This window comes from Ruditapes philippinarum, unplaced genomic scaffold, assembly GCF_026571515.1.
Source record: "Ruditapes philippinarum isolate M1 unplaced genomic scaffold, ASM2657151v2 ctg4105_1_1_1_1, whole genome shotgun sequence".
NCBI classification, from domain to species: Eukaryota; Metazoa; Mollusca; class Bivalvia; order Venerida; family Veneridae; genus Ruditapes; species Ruditapes philippinarum.
The window spans coordinates 24935-42831 of NW_026862381.1; the positions used below are offsets into that span (position 1 = coordinate 24935).

The 17897-nt window shown below is 30.8% G+C and overlaps 1 protein-coding gene across 1 annotated transcript; it reads left to right on the plus strand.

The window, feature by feature from the left end:
- The first annotated feature begins 13025 nt into the window (after positions 1-13025).
- LOC132718928 (uncharacterized) lies at positions 13026-15394 on the plus strand. The gene is made up of 3 exons (XM_060702633.1): positions 13026-13147; positions 13998-14023; positions 14997-15394. The coding sequence occupies exons 1-3, from the start codon at positions 13098-13100 to the stop codon at positions 15236-15238; spliced, it is 318 nt and encodes a 105-aa protein (XP_060558616.1). The 5' UTR covers positions 13026-13097; the 3' UTR covers positions 15239-15394.
- The last annotated feature ends 2503 nt before the right edge of the window (positions 15395-17897 follow it).

The window sequence follows — 17897 nt, forward strand, 5'->3', positions numbered from 1 at the left end:
AGCATAAACTTGGTCGCAGCCAAGAAATTACTGTAATGATTTTTTATTCCTTAAACGATTTTATCTTTTGTGTCCTCATACTGTCAAAAAGGTTGCAGAATTATCTTTTGTATCTTTTGCCATGTAATAGAATTGAAGTGATTAATTTTCTGTCATGTTTGTTAGGTTTTTGTATTGTTTTTTTTTATTCTTTTTATAAACATATTTAGATTACGTTTAACTGTTTTTACGAAGAACTGTTTTACATGCAATGTAATCTTGATTATTTGATGAGCATTTTTATGACGTGTTTTAAACATTATAAATGCCGGTATGCCATATGCCATAAATATATCACATATTATAATATTTTCGCTTCTAATAACAACAATATAAAGTGCATATCAGAAAAAGGGGCATTTTTACATTAATACAAATTTGATTCCTGTCTTTATTCTCTAATTGAAAAAGGGAGGAAATATTAAATTCTTTAAAGCCTTTTTACTCAATATAATGAGTTGGAAAGACGGGAAAAATGCAACTTCGATGCGGTTTTGCAGATAATGTGCAATTTGCAAATTAATGTTCTTTAAAGACCACAACTATTATTTTGAATTGCTTCATAATTACAAAACACTGTCCATGCATTATAGTACTGCTAACAATGATGAAATAAAAAGTCAAGTCAAATAATTGATTTGCAAAAACATATATATGTTCATCTCCAAGTAATATTTTGGCGATACAATACAAACTACAGAAAAGTATGATACATTATAAATCATACATTGTAGATTATACATATACATATGTTTCAGTGTAAAATAAATTAAACAAATGTATTAAGTCGATTCAGTTCTTCGTTGCTTCGTTAAATAAACAAATTGTGCTAGATTAACAATAACAGTTTTGTTTGTACATTCCATTATTGATATGAATTTATTTAAATAAGACCATGGGCAACAATATATAGGTGCACATGCTTTCCTTAAGTCATTATAATATGATACTCAGTTTTTATTTGTTTCATATTGTATTTTGTGCTGAAAAATTGGTTTATTTTAATATTTCTATGTTTATCCTCTTCAATAGCTAATTTGTGCGAAAAATACCTTACCCATGTTAGCAGTAAAGAGAAAACGATGCTTTCTTCAAAACAAACAAACAAACACAAAAACAATTAAAAGAAAACTAAAAACGGTTATTATCAATCAATGATCAAGCTAGTTTTTACGGAACGTCGTAGGTTCCAAGGTTAACCCTCAGGTGAATTATTGTGTCTGAAATATCCTATGGATGTACAGAGGGGCACCGAAAATGCTCCATCCACCAGTAAAAGCTTGAGTTTCGATATACTACTTTTAAAAAAGTATTGATTTGACTTTGTTATACCAACAGAAAATGATTGGTTATTCAGAAGTAATAGTCTAACCCTGAGCAACATTTTGACAAACAGAATCACTTACAACGTAACACGCAATAGTATGTAAGGCATTGCATTATTATAAATAATTATTGTATGTTGTTTATTTGCATTACGACATCACCGAAACATGTCAGTTCTACTTATCTGTCACGGCTAGACATCCACATTCGTAAGACAAAAACATGTATTTATCGTGACCACCTCTATACAAACCCAGACATTCCATTAGAAGAATAACACATAGAGATAGCGCAAATGGAACGCTGAGAAATTATCAAATATCTATTAACAATAACATATAATGTCCGAGATCAAACGTAACCGAAAAGTTCGCCTCAGCTTAGCGTCAAACCAGAGACCGATGGATTGCCAAGCCAATGCTAAGAGATCGGTACCTTGTATTCCCTTAAAAAAGTAATTCTATTGTACTGTTTGCTTTTTTGGCTATGGAATAAGTTTGCTAGTGTCTTGAATGAACAATTCCCCAAAGAAATGAAATACAAAAAAAAAACATCTATTTTCGATCAGAAAATCTAAAATAAATACATGTAACTAAAATTTTAAAAATGTATGCCACATTTTTTAATCGTTAATTGTATTCTCACGAACTTTAACATTATCGTTTGAAAAACATGCCGTTTTTAGACAGTGTTTATTATAAGCACGTTTTTTAAATTCCTTCTGAAAACTCAAGAGAACTATTCAAAAAGAAATCAAAGTTTGTATTCATCAACGAACAGTTTTCATTACAATGGTTAAAAGCTAATGCTTAGCATATTATGTATACAGGAGCGGTTCTAAGATTTATTGTAGTTTTAGCATTATTTTTTATCAAATTTAATAATATCTCGCCATTAGGTACGAAAATTGTACTCTCATATGAATTGTATGTAAGTCCTTAAAAGAGAGAAATATTTACCGTCACCAAACAGCTTGTAAAAATAATATTCATAAAAACAACAACATAATAATATAGTTAATGATAAAAATGCCCACGTAGCTTTTTGACTTTGTCCAACATTTTGAGGACATTGGGTTCTCCCATTGGCTTTCTTAAAACGCTAACTCACTTCAAAGAATATTTAAAAGATAACTAGCCCATTCTTCTTCGTGACATTTTTAAAATAGAAGTTAAGTAGAAAGTAGATTATTTGATTTTGTCAAATATTTAAAGACATCTGGTCCTTTTTTCGGCCATGAGGTCTCGTACACCTTATGATCGCATTAAATGGATGCCCTTTTACGCTTCCGTAATAATTTTTTAAGACTGTTGATCTGTATTAACTTATTACAATAAGAAACGATTAGTTTGTATTAAAGGTCACTCTATGCTGTACGACATGTGGAAATTATAAGCTAAGAAAATAGACACGAGTTGTGTCAAAGAACATCGAATAAAAACGAATCTGATGCTTTGAAAACTATTTGGGTGAAACAGTTTTACAGTTTGTTTTTCTTTGTCAAAAACATTGGCTTTTTGCCAAATATTTAAAGATAACACGATATTGTGCATTTTTACCTCATTAAATTCATTTCAGCGGTATTTTTCATTCACAGTTGCATGCAAAATAACAGAAAGAAATACAATTGGATAATCCGCGTGTTTTTTAATAAAAAAAGCGTTTCGCACGAAATAATAGCAGATTTTTCTTCCTAGTTTTAAATAAATACAAAGAAAAACATAACGGTACATATTTCACAGCAGATGGCAACAATATTCAAAAATCATTTTATCAAAAATCCATTTTATTCTCGCTGAAGAGACAAATGTTTACACATAGTAAATGCATCTTTCTCTCGTTTAATTTTACTTTTTTAATACTTAATCAAGGTTTGTCGGTTCTTAGGTTTGGTGGCCCTTTCACTCGCACCAATACTGTTCGTGTCAGTGTGACTTTAAACTTGCGGCAACGTGCAACACGGGCTTTTGTTTATTTACAAGACAATATGTATTACTTAAGAATAGTTATTTGTGTGTAAATGAAACGGGTTCAATGTCGGATAACACTTTTATAACAAATTTAAGTAAACGGCGATTTCTTTTGAATTTGGAAATACAAAATGTAATAATGCTTGTTTATTGAGTTGTACTTTTCGGTTGCATTTTACGTCGAACGAACACAATAGAATAGAGAAAAAAGAATCCCTAAAGAAAGTCCAAAACGGCATAATTGAAAATGTTGCAGACTCGGTCAGTTTAAGCCTGTTCATGTACGGTACTGTCAAGTGCAAATTACCGTCCACACCCCCAGCACCAGCTTAAGCAGAATTCAACATTTAAACATGACATGGCAAAATCGAATAATGAGAATAATTTGAAACTCGCATGTTCGTGAAGTATTTTTAAGAGTGTGATATTTACATGTCATTATATGAACTATAAATATAGATGAAAGAATGATTTGATGTGTAATATTTGTCTCTGAAACAAAAATAAATAAATAAAGAATAAGGCTAAAAAAGCAAACAACTCTGCATGTCTTAATTATAAGTCATTTGAAACTATTGTTGTTTTTATTTAAATGTCAAACTATAAATATTAAGTGAAAAAATAACAAAAAAAAACAAATTACCTGGGGGTAATCAAAATATGTTCTAAAATTAACACTAAAATTGTTATGTTGACATTTTTCAAGAAAAGGGAAAATGACTCCTTGTTTAATTAAAGAAAAAAAGAAAGAAAGAAAAGAAAGAAAAGGAAAGAAAGTAAGAAAGAAAGAAAGAAAGAAATAAAGAAAGAAAGAAAGAAAGAAAGAAAGAAGAGGTGGATTTCACAAGCCATGTAACACAAAGCTGTTCAAAGCCAACACTATTTAAAGACGGCACTCTTCCGAATATATTTAATATTTATTTTTTGAAGAATAAATATTCGTAGTTACAAAATTCTCATGAAAATATCTGAACTGAGACAAACGGAAATTATACCTTAAGAACATCATTTTTGTGAGATTCTCGATTGGCTAGGAACATGAAAAAGATTTTCATTTAACTAACCAAAGTACAAATAGTTCGGTGCTAAAGTTAATACGCAGTAAATTTGTTTTGTTTTTATCTAATTGAAACAAAGCACGCAAAGTAGAGTGTTTTGTTGCGTGGAATAAAATAATTCCAATTCTTGAAAATTTTCAATTGCTTTTCATTCAAAGTCTGATTTGCGTTATGTATGGCAAATAAATATACTGTAAATGGGTTTCTGTCATTCAAGGACGGACTATGTTATTGGATCTTTACTTTAGAAACAAATACCATGGTTTCATATCTTGTTACTATTATATTAATTTTTATGTTTTATAACTGACTGTTTCCAATAACTTATAACTTTTTAAAAAATGTATCAGAATTTATGGTTTTTGATATTATTTTAATGGATGATCGTATAATATGTCATATGGTTCCACTTAAAGGAACCCCGCTGTGGTGCCAAAGAAAAAAAACAACATATATATTTCTTACATAAATCACCTGGGACCAGAACAAGATATGCGAGAGATAATAATTTATCAAGAACATATTAGATATACTTAGTAAAGAATGCAAAACAATATTCTGGAAAGACAGAGATACCGAATGATTTGAGTTTTTTCACACACGTTATTGTTTAGAACTACATAAAATGGAAAATGTAACATAAATTATCTGAAATGTATTTCTAGTCATTCATTTCAAAAACCTCAGTTGTGCACCTTTTAACTCCTTAGTTAAGATATAAGATGTTCCAGGTGTTTTTGTTAGTTATTAAGACGTTTGGGGTTATATGGGGCCCTATATAAACAGTTGTTTGGAAATATAACCCGCACCACCACGTATTTATAACAAATTCATTAAACCGCAATATTTTTTTTTTCAGAGGAAAAAGTGAGGTTCCTTAATAAATTGACAGTAGTCTTGTATATAATTTAAACTTCACGATTATCCAAAGAAAAGCGACGTTACAAACGACCAATTCTATAGATTTTGAAACACATATATCTTGATCTGAAAATAAATGGAGGGAGTAAATATCAAATGTTACAGATACATGACAAACAAAAATCCTGCTGTGTTACTGTGGATCATTTAACATCTACTTCCTGATACAACCAGCATAGGTTTAAATCACTATGCCGGTATCATTAAGTATGACGTGGAGAAAATATGATTGAAAACAACCCTTAGGACGTATGTGCATTTTCTAAGAATAGCGAGAGATCAATCAGTCCTTATGTGATTTAAGAAAAGGAAATAACTTTAGGATTGCCACAGAGAAATCAAGTATCACCCGTATCTGAAAACCAGACGGCAAAGATTTTTGAAAACATCTTGAGTAAGGCTTTGTAGATATAAAAACAAGTATTAACAATATTTCCATAATTTTTACACCATAAAAAAGTAAATGTTTAATAAGGGACGAGACAGATAAAAGTGTTTCTATGAATAGAGAACGTGTTTTGTAATTGGCGAAAAAAACAACAGAAAAAAAAACACACACACACACATACACAAAACTTTGTAAGAAACTATTGAGTACATTATTTAGCTTTTTGTATTTTCTATTTGAACAAAATATACGTCGAAAATAACGGTAATATTTTTACATTTTTGTTTTAAAAATTATTTTGCGACTTTAACTGTCTGACAACTGTTTCACGGCTTAACAAAAATTTCTTCCTTATAAATATACTTTCATATTTGTATTTATCTATACTCGATATAATGTTATTAGAACCGGGTGGGTGCCGTTTAAAACTCCTCGTAGAATTTCCAATTTGCTTAAACAAATATCAACTTTTAATGTCAACTCTAATTTTTCATAGATTTTCTTTAAAAAAATCACCTGTACCGTGCTGTGGCCGTTTAAATGAATCCCCATAATGTTGTCACATTTTTATTCAATAACACTTGTATTTTACAGACTTATTGTCTATTAACATCTATAAAGTAGTATCTTCTATTATAATGGAACGAGCGTGACGATGAATATAAAATGAGTGTTGGTTAGCAATTTCTGTTTTTTAAATGCTCATATATACTTGCATTATTAGACTGAACATCATGGAATAGACTTAACAGTCATCTAGCTGAGCATATAATTGCAGGGTTATAAATGCTCATTATGATGATGTTCGCATAGCATTCATCATAATAGCAGCAATTCAGAATACATTTGGAGAAATAACTTGTAAAAAAATGAAAACAAAAACAAAAACAAACAAACAAACAAAAAGAAAAAAAACAAAAAGCAACGACAAACAAAACGAAACCCGAAAGAAACGTAAAAAAGAATAATTGAAAATTTTTGCAGGCTCGTGTGATTTTGACTGTTATAGACAGTACTGAAGAATGCAAAAACTCCGTCCACACCCTTCGCACCGTTTCAGAGTATTCAAACACTTTAACATGTGATATGAAACTATTGAAATTCCAAAAAATTGCGAATGTGTTCATTGTTATCACTTTATTCATACGTTGTCGAAATCCAATCATTTTAAAAGCTACATGCCTTTACATTTCAAAAGTGTTTTTATAAGCTTATAGCTTCCAACACAATTGAACTAAAATAAATTTGCATATTAAACTAAAAGCTACATGCCTCCAGATGAGCAAATCTATTTCAAGAAAATCATACTTAAGAAAAATAGATTTTAAAGATTTTAAGAAAAAAGTAGAGAATTAAGGTTCAAGTAATATTTAACATGTCATGTGTGGTTACTTTCCTTATTTTTAGTATTCATCACCATATTCCTACTTCATTATAACGCAGTATCGGGATATTTTTGCATATTTTGATCTGTGGATTGTAAGTTATGTTTGCAATGTGTAAATTACTTTCTTCGTTCAGTTTACAGTATTTTACTTTGTAATTCATTTTCAAATTTTCATGAAAATCAGGCTTCATGAAGAAGCATGAAGCTTTAAACGAAGACCGCTAAGGTGATGCTGAATTTCTTTATTTAAATTTAGCTTTATTGCTTATCATTTATTTTAAAACCTCTTAGAAATGCCCTTCCCAAGTACAATGTAAATATATATCTATACGATATCATTTGTAAAAAATACCTCTTAAGTAATGCGTTGGTTACTTATTAATTATTTTCGCTATACTTAATCATTGTTACCATGGTACTCTTAGGTAATCGCAACCACCCTTGCTTTAAATCATTCAGACACAAGTGTTCACCTATTTTATGAAATTTGGTTAAGCATTAGAATAGCAAATTGTTCATAAAACTGTGGGTAGCCAAGCATTAATTTTTCTTGATTCTGCACCTGAGCTGGCATAAGTTTTGCAAGAACCAGCCTACTTAATTGAATGAATTATTTCAAAATTAGTTTTGTATATTACTTGGTTAACCAAATTGTTACGGATTTTGTTATGTAGGTAATCTAGAAAACAAGTGCTCTTACTATTATGTGTTAACTTAATATGTCTTCATTCCAGAGTTCATGTAAAAACAACATTTTTTTTTGTAATACATGTTGAATGCAAGCTTATGGAAAGCAAATGGATTCGGAATTATTGCGATATAAGACCGAATTAAAAACGCGTTGGCATTTATCAAAGATTGCTTCTCTTATCAGAATATGTATTCTTACAACCGTTACAGTAGGTGACAATTGTACAGTGACACTAAAGACACAATCTTGTTTTTTATTAGCTTGATCAAATAGGGTTAAGGGTTAATTACTGCCTTAGCCGGTGCCGGAGGGGGGTAGGTGATGGTAAGAGGTGTTGCACAATAGATTGTTTCTCAATAAGTTTCATTTTTACTCAATATGACGCAGATTTTACGAATTTTAACCATTTGCTTACTAGAGGGCTCTCCATTAACTAGACTTTTTGGAAATCCGCGAAAATTATGGCACAAATATTGTACTAACAAATCTTTGTACTAAATAGTCTGTGGATGAAACTTTCCAGACACAAAAATTGCAAAATGTCAAGATTTACATGTGTATTGCTTAATTTTGTTTTCATCGATTTCCTTATGATATATTTAAAAAATTTACAATATCTTCACACTATCTAGCATTTTAGGTTTTAACAGGTAGGCTATTCTAATTTGACACAAATTCAGATCTACTTAAGATATTTCTTGCATGTAGATCTCAATGCTTCCGTATTTGTTTCAATATCATTGCGAGTCGGACTTTCCGAGAAGGTATTAATACCGTGCAATCAAACTGTCCTTTTAAATATTGACATTGGACGTATTATCAAAATATCGCTGTCCATGAAAATAAAACAAACTGTTTTTTTAAATGTTTTAAGTTATTTGCAGCAAATAAACTTGAGATAATAGACTCAAACTTTTTTTTGCCAGTTTACCAATGCGGACAACGCCATGTTTGTTCTCGAAAGCGTGACAATTACCTACTCAGTATTGGTTTTACAGTATTATATAAAATAAAACCACATCGCTTTCATAATTGTTAATGCTTACCGTTGATTGACTGTTTGAAAGGGAACAAAAAGGTGACCTCGTATTGGTGCCCGTCAGATCCTAATGCGTAGAGACAGATTCTAATCAGATTTGGGTTTAAAGTTTTTCAATTCAATACCTATCTACCTTTTCAGATTTCTTGTTTTGTATTGTTATAAAAGAATTATACATTGTTGAGCTGAATACTAAATTATATAAGTTACACAGGTGTAAAAGCTGTATTGGACTATGCTCTAGCCGAGTACAATGTAGGTTTGCAGCTGCAAATCCAATATGATCAATGTTTAACTCACCCAGCCATTTCCTTACATATTGGTAGAAATCAACACTTGAAGTACAATAAGGATTTGTTATGGAGTTTGTGAACAAAGTTACATAGAGTACACTAGATTGTGATATAGATTTTAGACTAAATTGATAAGACTATATCTGACAATGATTTTTATAGAGAGATCATATATTACAAATGCTGGGAATTTATATGTTACAATTGTTTAAGGTGTGAATAAATCGTTACATATTAATTGTTTGAAATATTTATTTTCTTCAGAAATACTAATAAGTACAAATTATGATTTTTAGTCAGACTTTGAATACAGTTTCGCATACTTCTTTTCATTTCAGTAACGTGTAATGTATGCACTGGTCCCGAGTTCCTATGTGAAAAATTATTTGCGCCGCAGACATGCAGCCCACCAAATAACTACTGCATAAACAAGCTTACCAACCATATAGATGGGACAAGGGTGGTTACAAGACAGTAAGTGTATACATGTACAAATATATTGTTGAGTACAGTACTGAATTACACAGCAGGAGAACACAGCTGTCAACACTATATTGGTCCAGGCGCTAGCCGAGTCTGATATAGGTTTGCAGCTGTGTACTAGTACAACAGAAACAATATTGTACTAAGCAATGTATAACATCCTCTTTATTTCACACCATTAGTTTTTAACATCATGACAGTACGATAAAGGTTTGATTTAGATTGTTGGAGTTTTACACATGAAGACGAGGTTGTATGGGGTACAATATGCGTTTGCTATGATATACATAGACGTATTGGATTCCGGAAATGATAATAAGGTTTGATTGATAAGATGTGGATCAAATTATAAATATTTGAACATCACGTGGTGTAAACGCTGAATGTTAATTGATAATATTTTAGCTAGTATGTTCAAAATAATAATAGTATTATTTGACTTTAAGTCCTACTTTTTTCAAATGCGCCTGAATTTGAGAAACAGATTTAGCATAGACAACCCCATTCTTTACGGTAACATGATTATAGATTGACATTTTGTAGTTAAAGTGTACTAAAATACGTTAGTAGCAAATCATATCTGTGATGTACTAGGTAATAGAAAAAGAATCGAAGCACGATGTACGAGGGAGCATCACAATATGAAACCCCAGAAAGAAATAACCAATGAACAAGCATATAAATATGACATTTTTATCGTTTTCCGTTGATCTGTCGTCCTAATAAGTTTAACCCAGTAAGATAAACTAAACAATGAGCATGTTCTATTTTTATTCCCGACAGACAGTGTGGTAATTGGGTTCGGGTAACTAATTACTGCACCGTAGTGTCCATGTATGTGCATACGATTTAACTTTGACACATGATTCACTAGTCTAGTAAGAAAGACCCACAAACTATAATACAAGTGATAATGCTGCATTTTGAAGGATATTTCTTAACAACCTATTCATTGTTTCCTTAGTAATAAATTAAATATATAATAGTTTAATTATGAACGATCTTAAAATAAAATATAAAAAACCAAGATCAACACGGAAGGACGGGGTCAATGAAGCTTGATAAAAGAATTAAATCGTTTTAATTTTTCAAATGATTGTTCCTATTTGTTTCTAGGTTTTTTGCACTGGGAACGAACTATTTTAACGTTAATCCATTTTTTGTTCAATCCAACAATCATTTCTTGACAACTCCCAAATTCTCCCACTACATTTTCCAATGCAATATTAATCGATAATACCTCCTTAACCAGTTCCGCTTGCTTCCTCTTTTTGTGATAAACGGCTCTACTGTTGATGATTTTTATCTGCAATAGAATAAGTGCTTCCGGCAGATAACCTCTTTTTTGTTTAAAAAGTCCAATTGAAAGAAAGAAGTTAATAAGTTATATATATTGACCGGTCTTGTGATGCTTTAATATGTCAATAATAATGATGCTAATTAGGGTTGTTTTAAGTTACTGTTAATTAAAGCGGATCATTCAAACGCCCAATAACTGTGTGATAGTGACTTTTATTCTCCATTCTGTATCAACATTGTATATTAACTAAATTCTTTGACTTGTTAAACATTTTATTTAATAAAACGTTAAATTTGTACAAACTGAAGCTTGTGCAATTGGAAGCAATTCATATGTCTCAAGATTGCTAGGCCTGTAGGTGTAGCTATCCTGAAACGTCGCTTGCACATGTTTTGCTGCAAATAAAGATTTTTTTATAGAAATTTTGTTTATGCAATTTATATGAATTAGTTGACGTAGGGTAGATTAAATGGAATACAAATTTATAATTATTTCTTTGTTTGTTTCTTTGTCTTTTATAGTGCTTTTGACTAAAATATAGTAGAGTTTTAATATCGTTCATTTGTTTGACACGCGAACTAGGAAACTTCATGCATTGACTTTAGGGACTTTAAATTCCTTTATATGTAAAAACAAACTAACTTAAAAGTCAGTATAACAAATATAGCAAAACATTCTTTTTTAAGCCTCGTCTGATCATAAATGCAGTTTATGACGAAAATTAATTCACTTTAAAAGATTAATTAAGGCTTTATGAGAAAAAGAGTTTCATGATTCTAGTCTTCACTTGTGAACTCTTTGCCGTCAAACAATTAGATACAGGTTTTACTGACATGACGTTAATAAAGAATGTGGTCTTACAGACCTAAAATTCACGCCGAAGGATTTATCTGTAGTTTACACTTACATTTCATAGCTTTGAATTGACGAAATGCAATTGAAATATTAAGGTCATACTTACATTATAACACATAATTATCATAATCAAAAATATTTAAGAACAACAACAACAAATGACAAAAAAGACAACATCAACACGCAATTCTGTTATTGTTTATCTGTCTATCCAATGCCCAAGATAGTACATATTACATAATCCATGTTATTTTCTAAAAACAATATAGAGACGTGGTTTAAACAAAGGATTTGTTATTTTGGTGATTAGGTAATGTTTATTTTAGCTGATAATATCTTAAGTTGTCTGCAAACAGCTGTTTCTGTATTATTAAACAGTTGAGACTGTCGATACTGATCTATACTAACACAAATATAAGGACAGAATTTATCTCCAAGAAACTGCAAGATTGAATTCCTATAATCATATACCAGAAAGACATGATTACTTTTATTACTTTTCGTTGTAATATGTTGTCATTTGGGTAAAACTAGATATCCTTTGGACACTTTCAGATGCCGTATTTATAGCATTAGATATTTCAAATACAATTGATTTCTCATTTTGGATAAGCTACATGAAAAAAAAATGTTAATCAAGAAAATAATTTTCCTTTTTCAAGCCGATATCAAAACGCAAAAAAAAACCGAAGGAATTATTTTGATATACTTAAATAATATGTTGTTCAACCACCTTTTGTTGAAAGCTAGGATTTATAATATTAATCTAACTTTCTTGTCGGGTTTTGTCACACCGATACTCCTTGTGGCTAAGGGATTGTCTTTAAGGGCTGAGGCATACCAATTGCCGCAACAGTTTATCCCTTTAAGCCTGTTTGGTGAAAAGACCGCTGGGATATCACCAAATGCATGAGTTAAAATCGGTGTAAAAAAAAGAAAGCATGTTCTATTTCATTCTTGTGCAATATTACATAATTAAATAATATAAGAATAATGGAAATTCAATTGAATACAGATAAATATATATTCGGTGCATTAATATATGTTGATGAAAAAGGCTATGACTTTATTTTAAGCAAATCTGTGTCTTATTCAGTCCCACATCGATATTTTCAGTAACTCTATAAAAATGAACCATATTTATTGGAAAGATGTTTACTTATTGTATTTTCATACACGTTTTTCAATTAATATTTTCTTTTTTGTTTTACATGGATGTCGTCATCATTATGACATGATAAACAGCTGTTTCCATTATTCTGTCAACAATATATCTATACAACCGTATGGTTGTATTTCATTGTGAACATTGGAAGCAACGGTTGTAAACTGAAATTTCAGAAAAAAATGGCTACTTTTACATATATTTACATATTTACATTCGTCTTTCTCTTAAGGTAAGAACTGTTCATTATTTTTCATTCGCATAGCACTGGACTAATATAAGTATATCAAAATGCACAACAATTAATATTATTCCTTCAACATATAATTACATTGAAATCATTCTGATTTTTAGTGTTTTGTTAAACAGCATATTTACATTAACACATATACATAGAAACAACTTTAATATCATTTAAATATCAAAATATACGGATGAAATCTAAAAAGAACTTACAATGTAATCATGGCCATGAATAGAAGAACTTCATTTTGATGCTCAAGTTGCATAGTTTACCTGGAAGCATATTAAGTAGGAAAAAATAAAAATGAATGAGTGGATAATAATTGCAAACAAGCCATCATCTGTGAAAAATAGAAAAAAAACACGAAATCCCTACGAACGCACAAAACGACAAAATTATAAATGATAAGCTCGGTTTGTTTGAGCCTGTTCAAGGGCGGTACAGTTAAGTGCAAGTATCCGTCATCGCCCCCTGCCACAGGCTTATGCAGGATTCAATATTTAATCATGGTTATGGTGAAATTGTGACTTCAGAAAACCCGCAGATGTTAAACTAATGTTAAAATGCAATGGAATTTTTATAAGAATGACAATAGAACGCATAACATTTAATTTATTGAATTGATATACTAAATAAATTGTTTTACATGTAAGATCAAATTCGTGAAACGCGTGTTTTCATATTTATTGCATTCAGTGCTCATTGAATAAAATATGTCTATAACTTTCACTGGAACATATTGTAAATATCTTCTACGCAATCGGCTGAAAAGCATGTACAATGTAAATGAAATAATAGAATAATACATTTGGTGAGATAATATTGTTTTATCTTTCAGTATAAAAGGACAAAGACAACATGACGGTATTTGTTTTTATTTGTTAATGCCATTTGTATGTTTTTAGCTTGAAAACTATTTTTACATCTTTCGTTTGGCGTTTTGAAAAATCCTTGCTTGGTTGAAAAAGTACTAAATTCATGTAAAAAATACACATTTATTTAGTAATGATAACTTGTGTAATATTCTAAGGTTCAAAGTTAAAATATTTATCGTACACAACCTTTGTATAAATGTGAATAACAAATTTAAAGCTGCTCTAACCGTTTTTCAAAATGGTGGATAAATTTTTGTCCTCTTGGTGTGTGTTCTAGCAGTTTTGTGATTGATTTAGTACGTATGTGTCATTCACTTTCGCTAACTTTTATATCAAAATGTAACAAAAATGTTTTCTTACTCAAGAAATCATTTTGACAAAACTGACAAGTTTTACCACGGAGCATTGTCTTATTGTCATAAAAATCCCCGGATTTACTGCATGATCGATCTAGAGTTATAAATAGTCCAACATATGTTTGCCAATTGATGATGAATTATAAATCTACAAATATTAAGTGACTCATTTCTGCCATTCTGCAAAAGAAGAACAGAACAAGAAATATATATTTGTTTCGTTTGTCGAGTTCTTTTTTCGTTTTGTTTTTCGTGATTTCGTGTCAGTGACGTTCATTGAACGCCGCCTTTCCTTGTTGATCTTGTTTGTCATGTTTTAACCGCAACCACACACATATCGAAAGAATAACGGCACGGATACATGTACATAATTTTTCATGTAACAAAGATTGACGATTAGTCAGCCCATATTTGGCGTACTGTTGGTGTAAATGCGACGATTTATCTTAATTTCGCCTGTGGATCCCACAAATGCCACTCTCAGACGTTTTCATTATTTCATGTTGTCCCGATTGAATGGCTGCGTCTCTCTTGACCAATTTAATTTTTGTAAATGTTTACTAATGAACAATAACCTATGCAAACGCATGTTTTATTTGCTTTTAGATAGTAATTGTGCAAGCATATATAAAGCTGAGGCTCAAACTAACACTGCTGGGGAAACGACCACTGACAGTGATGATGACAGTGAAACCGCGATAGGAGATTCTTCAGAGTCAGACAAAAAACATGACGAAGCAGAACAAGAAAACTTAAATTCCGCCAATATTGGTGAATCAAAATCCAAAAGATCATCTTCTGCGAGCGAATCAATTTCGAAGGAATCAAATTCGTCGTCTTACAAGTAAAAAAATGGAGAAGAAGAAAATGTCCCTTTACGATAATTAAACAACTTGTCAGGGGCAATAATAGATGTGCACATTTTTCACTTCTCTGGCGTATTACCTTTTTTACCAATTAGCACTATTATGACGACAATAATTTGAATATAACACTATAATCTTTATTGTTTTCACTCTTTGATTAAATATCCTTTTTGGTGTCTCCGTTTATTGTTTGGTGAAAATGCTTCTGCAAGAGATATACTCCATTAATGGATTTTATTGTTTCACATTTTTAAAACATAGTGTTATGGTGATATACTTTGCAAGGACCCTTTCTATCTACGTCAAGTAAATTACTCAAGACATTTACTTATTAAAACAGTTTTTAAACATCATTTATAGTCGCAAGGTCGTATTTGATTTGACAGTATAGATTCTGTAAGTTGAAATTGAAGGGACATCGAGAAACTAATCGACTAATTAAATTTCAATACATGGTAGTTGTAAGTTATTTCTATGTTCTATACTTGGGTAAAATCTAGCCAAAAATCCATGGCTATTTTATGATAACAGAGAAGAAATGCGACCGTGTGTAATGTACAGGAGATACTTTGTGACCACCTACAATACTCGTTGTTTACGTGGCACAAGGTCCACGTAACCACCTAAATTTCTCAGCATGTGGAACTACGAACCCTCTCGCCATTCTCATTACATCCTGTACACTTTGTACACGGTACTATGTGATTTCTGCATTTCTCGACTTTCACGTGCCACGAGAACTGTCCATGAACAGACTCGACCGTTTACACTGGTACTCGAAACTCCTCGTGTAAGACAAGTCGCGTGTTTTAAACGGCGTCATTCCTGCGAGCATTTTATAAATTAATGCAGTCTTAAAATGACATCATTGTTCCTTTGAATGAAGTTAAAATTTATACGAAATTCAACAATTATTTAGTTTTCGTAATTTATTTCTATCCGAAATATGATATATATGTAATATGCAAGAAAAAGAATAAAAAACAGCTGTCGAACAGACTGGAATATCTAGCTTTCGGGTGAATGTTAGTGGAAACTCGGCAGAGCCTCTTTACCACCGTGGACAGTTACCCTTTAGCTAGATATTCCGGTCTGTACCGGTAGCTGTTGTTTGACCCTCATACTTTGCAGCTAAGAGAGTAAAGTTTTACAGAATTTAAAAATCACAAAAAAACAAGAAATCATACAATAAACTCCGTATTAGAAATATATAATAAATGATTTAAACACATAAGATCAAGACTTATGTAAACATGTATGTGAATTAATGCGTCATGTATTTGATCACCATATGTTCAAATGACCAAAGGTTGTGTGAATGAAATAAACGGCATGATCTGGGCAATTTAAACATTATCCCGACGTACTATTGAAAGGGACGAAATTAAGTGAAACAAAACAAATCTTAGTTTTGGTATCACTATGGGTTTGTGCGTCACATACCAGCTAGGAATTAAAACACACAATGGAAAAGACCACACCAAAATACAATATATAAGAAATAATATTGTAAGAAAATGGTCTATTGTTATACAGTTATGAAACATGCTATTTATTTCGATGTTAATCTTATCAAACTATCTTAAAGTAATTCCAATTTGTTATGTCAAAGTACTTTTTTATTTTTTATTGACATAATCCTTAATGTAAATCCTTAATGTAAATGTCGAGTTATCTTATAATATTGCAGATAATGGTTTGTAAATAGAGAAAATGCTAAACTGTTGTAAAAAAGATAAATCTTTGACAATATCAAGTATTACATTCTTTGTATTTTAACAGGCAAATGTAAATATCAATCACGAAAACACAACAGTTAAACATGTTAGAGCAACCTTTAAGGTTTAATGGATTGTGCAACGAAATCTCTTTCTTAATTTAACATTTAAAGGCAAAAACGAATTGTACAGTGTTTTCGACTGATAATTATGACGATTTACAATTAGCTTGAATCAATCTTTACAACGTATTATATAGAGGCTTTCGAGATGGTTGCCCTTCTTCACTTCAAACATTTATTTCATAATTCAAAGTATTTTTCTCAGAATATAATTCTTAAACAATTTAATCAAAAAGTTAGACAATGATAACGTAAAATTCAGTAAGAATAAATTTAAATTGCGTGCTACAGATAAGGTGAGCATTGACATTCTATGAAGACGGTTATCCTTACACACTGCTTTTGATTATTCAATGTATTTTTGCTTAGAATATAATTTTAGAATAAACTAAACCAAAAGGTTAGACAATAATAACGTTAATGTCAGTAAGAATCAATTTAGATTGCGTGCTTCAGACCTGAGTAGTTGTTTTCTTAACAAGACCGGACCGGAAATATTGTTTCCGAGATTTATAAGCCATTTAATGCACGTCCTAACCAAAAGTTATTGTGCAAAATTTCAGATCACTGTTACAACGCCTTTTCAATCATAATTTGTCGACAGATAGCAGACACATTTGATTATGCATATATGTTTAATATATTCCTTAATTTTCGTATGCATATCTTTCAGTATAAGTGCCCACTTGATATAAGTTAACAATTCAAATTTTATGTTTTTATGCTTTTGAATGTCTGTGGCGTTCTTCTTCTAAATAATGTTGTCATTTTGTTATTATTTTTCAAGTGTCATTTGTCCAT